The 13,775-nt window shown below is 48.0% G+C and overlaps 1 protein-coding gene across 1 annotated transcript; it reads right to left on the bottom strand.

The window, feature by feature from the left end:
- Positions 1-9,344: 9,344 nt before the first annotated feature.
- BTG2 (BTG anti-proliferation factor 2) lies at positions 9,345-13,465 on the bottom strand. Its single transcript, XM_036871892.1, has 2 exons — positions 13,186-13,465; positions 9,345-11,824 (listed from the first exon to the last, which is right to left on the bottom strand). The coding sequence occupies exons 1-2, from the start codon at positions 13,337-13,339 to the stop codon at positions 11,490-11,492; spliced, it is 489 nt and encodes a 162-aa protein (XP_036727787.1). The 5' UTR covers positions 13,340-13,465; the 3' UTR covers positions 9,345-11,489.
- Between the last annotated feature and the right edge of the window lie 310 nt (positions 13,466-13,775).

Below are 13,775 nucleotides of genomic sequence, written 5' to 3'. Positions count from 1 at the left end.
AATCATTTCCATTTGTCTAGCAACTGTCTAAGCACTTATTTATGTAGAATGTATCATTCTATGTAGTTCCATTAATTTGTATTTAATCACATATCAGTGTTTTATATACTGGCATTTATGATTATCCCATCAACATCTTTGGACTGACAACACACTGAGGACAAAAACTCTCGCCTCTGCCCACCCCCCCACACTGTGCTTCTCACAAGGACCCATCTCTGGACATAAGAGAGCCCTTACTCCAGGACACATTGCCTGCCTGCAAACTGAAAACTCAAAACCATAAAAATGTCCTTCAAGCTGCACGTGCAGCTTGATCTGTGCTAGAGCCCAGATATAGACCCTGGACTCCAAGACCTGCATTGACCCACTTCAATCCCTCATATTCAAATAACACTATAATCTTAACAAGTGGTTTTACATCGTGTTCCGCCCTCCTGGGTATCTTTGAAGCTCATCTCAGGACACAGTGTTCCTTTCTTTTCTCTCCCACCTGGGAGGTGCCATGGGAAAAGTCATGGGAAAAGCCTATTGGCGACTATGACCGGGAGATTATTTTCCTTTTGCAAAAACAAGAGAAGCCACTGAGACCTAAGCCTCCACCCTGAGCAGGTCCCAGTAAGAAAGGAAGTGGGTCACAATGAGCACAAGGAGTTCCTGTGTTTTGCACAAGAGCTGGGAAGTCAGCAGCTGAGGATGAAGCAATCCATCTGGCTGGTTGGTCTCTATTGGATCAGGATTTCTCCATCCGGAAAGAGGCAAAGGACAAAGGAGAGAAAGAGAGAGAGAGAGAGCCCTATGGGGTTGGGGGGAGTCCACTGAAATGTATAGACTAGACTACTTGGTTCCCCAGCCCTTCTTGCTCTCAGTTTCATACCCAGGTACTGCATTAAACCCAGAAGCTACAGTGGGTATTGAGAAATACCAGAGGTGATCTCTAGAACCTTCAAATTGAAATATGACACATAAACAAAAAAGAAATTCAAGGAAGACATACACAAATAAAAGATCATATACATGAATAAGCAAGGAAACAGCAACTTCTTCCTATAAAAGTTTAGAGGGCTGTTATAAAATCAATCAAGGCTAGGATAAGTGGCAGGATTTCAGAGGACAGGCAATCTGAGTTTGGACATAAAATATACGTAAGATTGAGATTCCAGACTTCTTACCTTTTTTTGACTATCTGCAATGTGAACTGTGGCTTGGTGTAAAAGTTCCTGGAATCCAGAAGACCAGAGGGCTAAGGGTGACAGGGGGAATTAGAAGAAACCCTGGATCCAGCTTTGCCTTAGTTTTTATTTCTTTTTTTTCCCCCTCTGTTTATTCAGCCAGTCCTGGATTTGACCCGACCCTGTCACTTACTAGCAGTACGCCTGTAGGTAATTTGCTTCACCTTCCCTGAGTCTTAGTCTCTTCATCTATAGTCTAAGGGTAATAATATCAACCCATGGAGTTACTCTGAGAATTTAATGATATTATACACATGGTGAATGCTCACTAGTGCCATTTATTATTGTGTTATTCTGTTAGCCCATTGCAAACACAAAGACAGAAAAGGATTAAGGAGGTAACATTCCCATTCATTCATTTACAATATTGTTGAGAACCTACTGTATGCCAGGTCCTATGCAAGCACTGGAGATACAATGTAGCATCAAGATATGCAGCCCAGCTCCCAGAGCCAACAGCCTCCCAGGGAGACATAAATAAAATAATCATCCAGATGAGTGGATCACTTCAACTAAAATGGAGAAACTTGAACCGCAAATACTACCCTACCTTCCTGGGAAGAGTGGCCAGGGAGAAACCCAAGACAGCGTTTGTCTTTGCACCAACTGTCTGGGGTTGGGTAGGTTCGGTGAAGATGGGGTGTACAGTCGCTTCAGCTCTGAGGTAAGAAAACAGAGGCTTTGTCAAGATGGCCCCTTCCACTCTCAGTCTTTGCCTTGAGAAGCAGTGCACTCCACTTTATGGCAGGTGAATGGTGGAGGGTGACCCAGCACCACCAGCCCTTGTCATGTCGGCGTTAGAGTCCAGGGCAACCAGGCCTTTGTTCTGAGGTCCCTGTGGTGACTCACACTTTAGACCTTGACCCTCTCCCCTGGGGAAAGGGGAATTAAGGTGGGAAGCTTCTAGACATTTCACTTGTGAAATGACCCTCTGTTCTGACCCAACTGAAGCCCCTGCCCTGCTCTGCTGAGAAAGCCTTCTTCCTCTTTGGGCCCAGTACTGTTTATACACTCTCAGAAAGGCAGGTATCAGGAGGCAGCTGCTGTTTGTGGTCAGTTCTCCCCAGATACAGGAGCTCCAGACCTACCCCCACACTGGCTGCCATTGGTTAACAGGAAGCCAAAACAGACTCCCTCTCGCTGCCCTCAGCCACCCAGCCAGCAAACAAAGAGCTACAGGAAACACCTGGAGGAATGGGCAGCTGGCAAGGGGATGCTCTGCCCAGGAGAAGAAAGGGCTTTCAGGATTAGTTAGGCCAGTGAGGAGCTGGGGGAGGGGCTCGGCTGCTTAATTGCACTTCTCTGGTACCCACCAGCGGCCGACTAACAGCTGAGTTGCTCCAATGCACTGTCACTCCCCCACCACCCAACCACACACACACAGAGGAAAGGGATCATCCCCCTCCAGCACCAGCTTTCCTAGAGCCAGGACAAGAATACTCATAAAGGAAAGACTCCTGAGAGGGCTTGTGCCTCTGCCCCTCTCCTTCCTTCCGTGGCCTCCTCACTCTCAGCCAGAAAGTTTAATCCTCTTCAGACCATGTAAATTTAAACCCATGGTATAAGCGTGAAGACAGAATCCTTAAATGATGCATCAGTCTATGTTATGTGAAAGCATTTTTCCAACAGTAAGTCTCCATTTATTTCCAAACTTATTTATCTAGATCTGCATCCATACCTGCCTACTTATTGCTTATTATTTCAAGTTGTTGTGGTTCCAGTTGTGTGGAACAGATTTAACTGAAAAGATCAAGTGAAGTCCTACCATCAGCATCCACCTAAGAACAAATTTGCTGGTGTGTAGACCATGTGCTGGGAACTGTGATATCTGCAGGGGGACTCAGCTCACAGGGCTCCCTCACCCCCTCTTAGGAAACTCCCAAAGTGGGCAATTTCCTTTCTAGGTCCTGAATGGGAAGGAGGATTAGAAGAGGGCAGTGAGAAGAGGGCACTTACCCCACAGTCACCTGTGGGCACATCCTTTCATTCAACTGCCAGTGTACTGTCTCATGCCAAGTTGTGGATGGCACATGGGGGTATAAAAAGAAATAGAACACAATGGTTCCTCCTATGGAGGTGTATACGGTAACAGTTGGAGAGGGGATGCAAGCTTGCAAAGCCACCAGACCTCAACCGAAAGCAAAACATGAAGATGTGCTGACTCTTTGTTATGAAAGTGTAAACAGTAATAAATGACATGTATATATATCATTAAGAGGCTCTGGAGTAAGAAATGTGTTATAAAAGTGCAAGCAGTTTTAAACCATATGTACAAATATTGAAAAGCCCTGAGGTAAGAATGTTTTTAAAGAGGACTAGCAGGATTATTCAGGAAAAGTATCCTGAAGAGGCAACAGGTGAAGGAAAAAACTCTAGAGAGTCACATAGGTTTTTTTGGTTTTTTATTTTTAAAGCTTTATTTATTGGCTGCGTCAGGTCTTACTTGCAGCACAAGGGATCTTTCGTTGTAGCGCGTGGGTTCTTCATTGCGGCACACGGGCTTCTCTCTAGCTGTGGCATGCAGACTCCAGAGCGCAGTAGTTGCAGCGCATGGGCTTAGTTGCCCCGTGGCACATGGGATCTTAGTTCCCTGACCAGGGATCGAACCAGTGTCCCCTGCATTGCAAGATGGATTCTCAACCACTGGACCACCAGGGAAGTCCCAAGAATCACATAAATTTTAAACTTGTTTCCACTACCTCCCCCTCTAGTTACTGGTGCTTTGCTTTCTTCATCTGTGAACTTGAGGTAACAATATTTCACAGTGTGCTGTGGACATTACAAGAAACATTCTGTGTGTAAGGCACCAGGCAGAGTATCTGACAATTGTGGGTGCTCAGCACATGGTAAGTGCTCATATCCTAGAAGAAAGTGTGTCAAAGTCTTTTACAAGCAGTTTTGGGCCGTGATAATTGTCAGAGTAGAGAAACTTGCAAATGTGGACATGGTGGCAAGGAAAGGTGAGCAGGTAAGAATTGACAAGGTGAGGGGTCCTGGTGCAGATAGGCCATTCCACAGAGTATTTGAGGTTGGAAAGACTGGGAGAGCCTTATATTCCCATCTTAGGGATTCAGAATGACAAAGAAAGGCAGCAGGAAGGGAATGGCACGACGAAAATAGTTTGCACTTGCCCCGGGCTGCTGGCCAGGCCAGGTAGTAGAGCAGGTAGAAGGCTGTTGTTTTATTTCAAGTGTGACAGGAGCCCGACTAGGACTCTGTGCTGGCCTAAATGGGACAGAAGAATCAGAGATTTTCCTGTTCCATCTGGAAATGGAAATGGAATGGTGAGAGGTGATTTAGCATAAGTGACTCATTTTACGGATGAGAAAACCAAGACTCAGAAGGCGAAAGTGACCAGTCTAAATTGTCAAAGACATCTATTACTAGTTATTTTCAGACCTGAAGCTAGGGCCCCTATTTCCCAACTCCTAAACCTAGAGTTATTTCCACCACCCCACAGCTGGCTTCACAAGCAGACATTGGGAAGAGAATTTCTGTAGACAGCATCAGTGTTCAGGAGCTGTGGAGTCTATTCTCTCTCCTGCCACCTTGGAATTCCTTCCTGATGGCAGCCCAGGCTTTTCTTCTCCAGGTGATTACCTTCTGGGTAAACCCATTTAGGGAGTTAATTGTTAACTAAGGCTCTCCCATATTATGACTTAAAGTGTGTACACCCCTCTTTAAGTGACATTTACATTTCAATGGCAGGTGCTTAAAGACCTAAGAGCCTGCTAGAGTCAAAGGATTGGTTTTTTTTTTTAAGAAGGTGCAATCACGGGTTGGTATTTTGAGCTGGGACCCATCGTGGCCGACTCTGAATGGACTTGAGTTTTTCCTCCCATCTCTGATCTAAATCTCTTTCATCCACTAGCCTCTACTCTTGGCCACTTTGACATTCATTCATTCAACCAATATTCACTAACACCCACTAAGCACCAAACACTACTCAGATAAGGTCCCTGGCCTACATTCTAGCTGTAAACTCAGGGTTATAAGGACTAGGGCAGAGGAAAGAACTAACATGGGAACACATGTCCCAGACTGGGAAGGGGAAATGTCACAGAAAAGTTGCCTGGAAGAGATGGTCTAAATCTTGAGAGGCAAGAGTTAACCAGATCAAGTGGGTGAGTAGGAGAGGGGCAGAGCATCCCTGAGTAAAGGTCCAGAGGCCACAGTGTCAGGCACAGGTTAATGGACACCAGTTGAGGGAAGGGAGAGCTGCTTCTAGTCCAGTCCTTGGAGGGGGAAGAGGCCCCAGGTGTGCCCTTGGTTCTATTAGGGATGTTCCTTCTTAAAGATCATGGCCATGGTGACAGCCAGCCACTGATGTCCTCAATGCAGAGCCTCACTGTTAGTATGGGGGATGGGGTCAGAAACTTCTACATCCCCACTCCTAGGGGCATTATAGGTCACAAACTGGCAGCCTAGGCTGATATGCACTTAAAAAAAATAGCTTAACACTTTAAAAAAATTAGTTGCCATCATTAGAATTTAGGGAGATGTCAAATAGAAGTCTACATTTCAGGTTTCTCTTGAAAAATTACAATATCTGGTATAGAGCTAAGGAGTGGGGTCTTTTTCTGACAAGGCTTGAGCTGGCTCTCCAAGTTCACTGTGGCCTCTGTCCAGCTATCCTCATCCATTGACTGTCTGGCCTTACCCTCACCCTTGCTACCCACCAAATTTTAAAGGGGCCCTTCCTGCTGGTATATAAAGTAGCCCTTGGTCCAACCTGCCCAGCTATAACCTCCTCTTACCTGATGTGCTCTGGGCAGCCTGTCAGGTTTACTGAACCAGGGTTGAATTAAGGCCGCCCTTGTTTATGGCAATGAGGGTGGGGAGTGGAAGAGCCAGGCTTCAGCTGGGAACAAAATGTCTTGGAGCTGGTGGGAACTCACAGAACCAGGCTTCTCTCAATCCAAGGGAAAGGACTGGCTGCACATCTGGGGTACACTTGTTTGTATAAGATCATTGTTATCCAGGGCCCTGGTAGCCTTTTAGACTAAGTTCAAATGGTTTTTTTTTTTTTTTTTTTTTTTTTTTTTTGGCCAGCTCTGCAAAGAAATGGTGCAGAGAGAAGGCCAGAACTCTCCAGAACTCATCACCCTTCCCCTTCTCAACCTCCCCATTTCTCTCTCTTCCGGGAAGGGAGAGCAGATGGGTGTGATTCCACAGATGGGCAGGATGGAGGTAAGCAAAGTTGTTACTGGAAAATCCCTTTCCCCACCCACTTGGTGTGTGAATGAGCACGTAGCCGGTTTGGTTAATCTCCACAAGCAGAACATGAAGCCAACAGGTCAAAACTGCTCAGTGGTCAATGAAATCAGATGTCTGGAAAGGACACTGTCCCTTTCAGCAAGAATGACAAAGGTCAGACATCAGTTCATTCATTCATTTATCAGGTACTTATAGAGGCTTCTTGGTGTTAACTGTAGCTGCTCTTGGAGGCCCTAGTAGGAACTTTAATTAAATAATGGTTTCCTTCCAGTTATCAGAATGTCAGAGTGTCCTTATCCATCTCAGGGCAAGTTCAGAGCCCATGAAGAGATGAGGTTAATTTCTACTTAAAACTACAATTCTCATTTATTTAGTATTTAAATGTGCAAAGCACTATTCTAAGTAGAATATGGATCTCATTTAATCCTCATACCATTTTGAGATAGGTTCTATTCTTAATCCCATTTTACAAATGGGGAAATGGAGGCCTGGTGAAGTAATCTGCCCCAGGTTTCACAGCCAGTAGGTAGGTGGTAGAGCTGAGATTAGACCTCCAGGCAGACTGACACCAGAGCCTGAGCTCCTGACCTCTTTGCAGCACTGTCTCACTAGACCTGGAAATTGAAACCTTATCAGGCAGGAGTCTGATCCAAACAAGGAAGATTATTACTGACTTCACTTCCCAGCCCAAATGAACTTTTAGTTCAACTAATTGAAAATATGATAATAATTGTGCTAATTTGCCCTCCAGTAATTGCTAGGATAATGGAGATGATTTAGAACCACAAGCTGAAGAAAGGAACAGAGTTCATCTAATCCACCCCCTAATTTCTGAGACAGGAAACTTTAGGGGTTTATACGAACTCACATAGCTAGTTAGGAAGAATAACCTGGACCACAGCCCATAGATTCTACCCCCTGCCCCCACCCAGCCCAGAACTCTTTCTATTGGACCACTCTTTGTTGGGCCGGGTGCCAGCACTGGCCCGTAAGCCAGGAGTCCTCACTATCTTTCCGGACCACAGGCTACTCGAGGAGCAGATGTCAGCCTCACAGAAGTGGGTTTCTTCCCCCTGGGGCTCGTTTGTTGCAGCATCAAGGACTTCCCCACCCAAACGTCCTTATCAGGAGCCAGGATGGGCTCTTAATCTGCAGCTCCCAGGGCCTTGTCTACACTCTTTGGGGTGGTGCTTATCATCCAGAAACAGCTGACCAAGCACAGGTCTCCCAGGCTGGCACTGTTTACCAAGTGGGGAAGCTGGGAGCAGAATGGACCAACCAACGCCCGGTCCCTGAACACATAAAAGCCACCAACTGCAATTCCTCAAGCAATTCCCATCTACAGCCCCTGTTCCCTCACCTGGCTAAGGGGTACTCTCCACTCCTATTGACATTGGTCAGATCTAAAGTAAATAACAAACTGCTTGATCACAGAACCCTCTTATTTAAATTGAGGGACTATTAGTTCTACCTAGAGCCAGGAGCAATCTCAAGATCAATCTGCCATTCTGTGGTTTACCTGGCTTGGAAACAGAGGTGGGTGATGGTGTCCCCTTAGCCTCCAGACAACCCTCCCTGAATTTCAGGCCTTCGACTAAACAATAAAATATCCTTCATGAGAGAAGCCTGTTAGCAAACAAGAAGATAGATGCTGATTTTGTACTGAATAAGAGAAGAGTACACCAGGATGGGCAAAAATTCGACCCTAACCTCATTGATTAAGAACCTAGGTAGGTCCTTAACAAATGAGTACCTAGGACATTTGTGTTAGAAGCTAGACATGAAAATGGGACCATTCTTTTAAACAACTCCTTAACACAAGTGGGTCCCTAACCAATTCTATTTGTGATACAGATAAGCTAGCTTCCCTGACCCCCATCTCCTGGCTCACCAACCCTCCCAGTATATCACACACAGCCTCCCAGGCCTACCTCCCACCTAGGACACCTAGGTCAAACTACATGTTTGTTGATGAGGGTCATGGAGGTATGAAATGAAGTGTGTGTGTGGGGGGGGGGGTGGTGCCACGGCTCATGAGACAACATGTTTAAAATTTAGTTTAAGTATAGTCCACTTACAGCCAAGAAAAATGATAGCTCAGGTCAAAAATGTACTTGTGACCTTAGTGCAAACTGTGGAGCTAGCAAGTGAAGTGGGGGTGGGGAAGCCTGTTTCAAAACCTCATGGGTAGAACCCAAGAGTCAGGGATGAGAAAGGCTGTTTCTATGTCCTTGCATAGATCCTATCTACATAGCCAGAGTTATAAATGGGTAACAAACCTATGCTCTTGGTGTTTGCTGTCAGAAGTAGCTCCTTTTTAGCTAACTGGTAACACTGGCCTTCTGTCACATGTTCAGTTCCAGTGCCTGTATCCTGAGGCCCAGTTGCTCTTGTATAATAAGAATGGTGGTTGCCAAATGGGAGCCCCAAAGATAACAAGAGAGCTTGACCAGGAATTTCAAAAAATTCTGCCCCAACCTGGAAAGGGGTTCAGTGTCCTCTGTTTACCATCCCAGTCTGTGAGCAGGCTGTTAGTCTTAATCATTTTTAATAATTTTAGTACCTAGCACATACAATAAATGCTTGCAGAATGAACTAATGAGTAAGGCAGAGCAAGAACAGGATGCATAAGATGAGCCCTGGCTAGACTGAGGAATGCTCAGACTAGAACACTAGCCCATCTAGCATTTTCACAGGGAAGTTAGAATATGCATTAAAGCAGGGAAGTAAGGAGCTATCTCCCAGGAAAGAGGGGGTGCTTGGAAATGTCCCTACCACCTATGCGATAGGTCTTCTGAATCCAACTGAAGAGAAATACTATGAGACACAAAGGATTTGCTTGAGGGAAATGCAAATTAGTGATGTGGGAATTTTATCTTCTCTATACCACACGACTTCATCTGTTACATTTTTATTAAAGAAACCAAAAAAAAGTGTCCATTTGTCCATAAAGCTGTACATTCTTCCATATAAAAACACTATTATACAATTAGTAACCTTTGTCTTTTCTGTCAGAATAGCTTACAAACGTACTATTTATTTTTTACTTAACGGGAGAGACAGGCCTGCTCAACAGTCCAGCTCTGTGTGTTTTGTTGTTTTTAAAGTGAACGTGATAAAGAAGAGAGAAAAGATTAAGAATGAGACCATGAGGCGGCTTATAAAAAGGCAGGGACCTGTTTGCAGACAAGATGCAACAACAATCTGCAGTGATTCACAGCTTTGTTTCAACCCACAGACCAGAAAATGAGCTCTTGGGTCTACTGGCCTGAAGTTAACTTTAAAGGAATAAGGACTGGAAAAAGGATCTGGGAAGGTAGCTCGGGATCTGGAAAGTTGAAGAGGCAGTACTGGCAGGAATGGGTAGGGGAGTGTTTGGTAACTAGCACCCTTGAGTCAGAATTAGTATTTAAGAAATCCAGGAAAGGGGACTGGCAGTGGGGAGAGAGTTTCCTCACTAAAGGCAACAGCAGGAGGGTAGCCAGATGTTCTAGCTACAGCCTTCTTAAGGTGATTCGGGTTTGGGAAACTCAAGGCCTTCTGAGGATCCCTCACTAATGTCACCGAGAAACTGAAGGAAGGCGATTTCTTCCCTGTGTAATTTTCCATTTTTATCCAACAGTAACAGTAAATATTGCACAAGTCTATAGACAAATTTGGATTGTACTGAGAGAGACAGTAGCCTCTCCCACAGGTGCTCTGAGCACCAGGGAGAAAAAACAATGCCCAAGGTTTGGCTTTTAGTGTCAGCCCTACAAGAATACCAAGTAGTCCTGCAGAACTTGGGGCATTCTCCCATTCAGCCAAGGAATATCTACAAGGCTAAGCATCCAGCCATAGTCCTGAGGACAGAGGGAGAAATGGTTCCTTAAGCCCACCAGGGCACCAGGAGGTTGTGAGAGCCAGATTCTCCTCCAGATCCTCCTGGGACCCAGGAGGCCATATTGCACAGTGACTGAGAACTCTTGTCCTAGAAAATAGGGAGCTCCATGACCCAACCAGAAGGGGAGAGGAGCGGCGGGGAGGCCCAGGGGGGGCAGTTAGAGAGGAGTGTTGTGCTTTTAAAAAGAAGGCAGTATTCAAGGACTTGAAGTTTCCTGTAGCTTTTGAGCCACCTCTCAAAGGGATAATGGCAGCATCATGAGGACTTCCGTCTGGTTACAAAAAGAAGGGTTTTGGCCAAAAAACATCCCAGTGGATACTCTTTGGGTCCCAAAATTCCACTGCAAATCAACCCCAAGGTATTTGCCACACATACTCACACACAGAGCAGCTCATAGCAAGGCAAAGGTTTTGTGCAGAGTGCCTTCTGTCCCAACTCCAATAACCCTCAACCCCTGCCTCACTCCCCTGACTCCCAAAACAAAAAGCTTTATATTCTTGGTGGGAAGCAACATCTACAGCCCCCTGAGAATAGAATTAGAAACAAGTCATGATTTCAAGAAAAGCTGCTCAGGACAGAAGGAATCAGGAGAGGTCTTTTCACTCTCTGCCTAGGATCTCATCAAAAATTGAAAGAGAAGATTAGGCAATATAGTATGATTTAAGTCCAGGCTTGAATGCCCCTGAGTAAGATTAAGAGAGGGGCCAGGGATGCAGGTGTCCTGGGTGAGAGGTTTGAACTCAGCCTCTCTTCTCTCCCCAGGGCAGATCCTGACCTCTCTCATTCACAGTTACTAACCTTGCTTGCTCCCTCTCACATCTTCCTGGGTTGCTAGCCAAGCTTCTCCCACCTCACCTTGGCCAGATCCATGCCCTCCCTGACCATTCCCCTCTCCCATTCCAGACACTGGCTCCCAGACTCAAGCACACAACAATTCTCTCCAAAGGCACCTGGGGAGGCCACTTCCAAGCAGCTCCCTTTAAGGATTTTTTTCTTAAAAAAATCTTTTGGTTTTTTCCCCCCTTTTCTTAAAAAAAATAATATATATATATAAATAGCTCTTCACTTAAAATACAATTCCCCAGGTAGAGGTATGCAGTGGCCTGTTGTCACAGCAGAATGAGTACAGCAGAGTGCCAGGTGGGGCGGCGGGGGATCTAACTGGAGACTGCCATGACGTAGTTCTTTGAGGGGCTGCTCCTGCCCAGCATCATTTGGTTCTTGCAGGTGAGGAGCCCATAGGAGGTGGCCACCGGGGCCTCCTCGTACAGGACGCAGATGGAGCCATCCTCCCCAATGCGGTAGGACACCTCGTAGGGGTCCACCCACAGGGTCAGCTCACTGGGCAGCAACCGGTGCAGCTGAGGCTGGCTGAGTCCGATCTGGCTAGCCACTTTACTGATGATGGGGTCCATTTTGTGGTTGATTCGGATGCAGCGGTAGCCGGAACCCTTGGATGGTTTTTCAGGAAACCAGTGGTGTTTGTAGTGCTCTGTGGAGACAGGACAAGGGGGATATGCACTGGTTAGAGCAGCTGGGCCATGGATGCTACCACAAGGGTGGTAGGGGTGATGGGATAGGAGAGGAAGGGACCTAGGGATTTTAAGTAAGCAACATGGTTTCTCATGAGTTTCAGGACCCTCCTGAAACCCTCCCGACACTGTAGCAGAAAAAAAATTATGGGATCTGGAAAAACCCCTCCTTCCAGGACAAGGGTTTATGTGTATTGGGAGGGCGTCCCAGAGCTCTGGGTCAATCCTTTGTAGCCAGTATATTGCCTTTGGCACATCCCCAGTTTAAGGAGGAGGTGTGTGACTGGGGCTGGCATGTCCAGGCAGGGCCTCTGGGGACCTATGAGCTGAAGTTTCAAGGCCAAGAAGGCTGCCATCATTGTCGGACCCACAGCAAGTCATCATGTCTCCCACCCTGTGCCTCAGTGGTTCCCTCTGCCTTGAAAAGTCAGAGGCTTGTCTCAGCGGGTAAGGGAGGCAAAACCGGGATGTTTGGATGAAACATACGTTGTTCCTCAGAAGGCAGGATCTGTGTGGGCACGTTCAGAGATGGCTATTGCTGCCCAAGACCGCCGGCCAACCCGCTAGAAACAGCTGGGAGATGGGTCTCTCCCCAGCCAGCGGCTGCCTGTATCTTGTCAACCTCCTCCGTCTCACGTCGCACCGCCCCCAACCCCGACACACGCCCGCAGAGCGCAGTTACTACGTACAAGGCTCTCTCTGTACCATAATAGGTGGCAGATGGCTAAGGGTAGGGGGGGCGGAGAAAATACAAAGGGGGCCCGGATTCCAACTTCGACTGAGTCAACAGCAGACGCAGGCTCAGCGCAGCCCCGCGCGGCCGGAAGAACCACGGCTGGGACTCCCAAGTTGTTGAGAAGGTTCAACTGCGCCTGCTTGTTCCATAAGGACCCCCCGGCCGGTCGGGCTTTGTTGCCTGCAGGGTCTCAGAGTCCAGTGAGGGAGATGAGCTCGCACTCAGACCCGCAGGTACCCCCCTTCCGGGGCATAAGCCGGGGACTCGAGATCGCACTCAGGACTAGTGTTTGCGCCCGCGACAGCTTGGAGGGGAGCGCCCAACCAGAACAACCGCGGACCGAGACCCGAGAGCAGGGCCGAGGAGGAGAGACAGGACCCAGAGGAATGGGCGGAAGGTGGGGATGTGGGGGTGGGGGGAGGAGACTGCAGGCCTCCCCGGCAGCTGGAAGGAAACCGAGTCCCGGAGCTGCTCGAGTGGGGAGACCTGCCCTAAGTGGAGAGGAAAGACGCCTCAGGCAGGGTGGGGGGCCGAGCCCCAGTGGCAGGGTTTGACGGGCGCCAGGACCCTCTGCAATGTGCTCACCCATCAGGGCTTCCTGGAGAGCCCCGCTGAAAACCTGAAGTCGCTGCTCGTTCACGCAGCCCCGGGTCCTCAGAAGGCTGGAGAGGAAACCCACAGCTGCGGCGATCTCCGGGAGCATGTCTGTTCTCTTCCCGGTCCAGCTGGCCTGGCTCATGTCGTGTGCAACTCGGGGAGCGGTGGCGGAGGCGGGGGGGTCAGTGAGAGTTCTCTGATGGGACGTGCCGAACCGTAAGCCTCTGCTCGCTCGCCAGTCGCGAGGGCTTTGCCCGGACTTTACCTGCTACGCGCCTTTCATACTGTTGCGAGAGCCGGAGGAGCCGGCGGCGGAGTCCATTGGCCGCAGCCAGCGGATAGGGGCGGAGCCTGGCGTCCGCCCCGCCCCGCGCGCCATAGGTCTCAGTCCCGCCCCCACCCTCCGCTGCCTCTTCTGCGCTGAGGTCATCGCCCGCTGACGTCAGTGCTGGGAACCTTAGCTGGGCTTGCAGGCTGAGGGAGGTGGGAGGAGAAAGGGGTGGGGGGCGCGAAGGCTCTCTGGAAAGGAGAGCGGCGCTTCAAGCTGGGGATTCTCTGACCTCTCTCCTATTCTCCCA

The sequence above is a fragment of the Balaenoptera musculus genome, chromosome 1, assembly GCF_009873245.2.
Source record: "Balaenoptera musculus isolate JJ_BM4_2016_0621 chromosome 1, mBalMus1.pri.v3, whole genome shotgun sequence".
Lineage (NCBI taxonomy): Eukaryota > Metazoa > Chordata > Mammalia > Artiodactyla > Balaenopteridae > Balaenoptera > Balaenoptera musculus.
The sequence above is the reverse complement of the archived record's forward strand: the minus strand, read 5'-3'. Positions and strand labels throughout refer to the sequence as shown.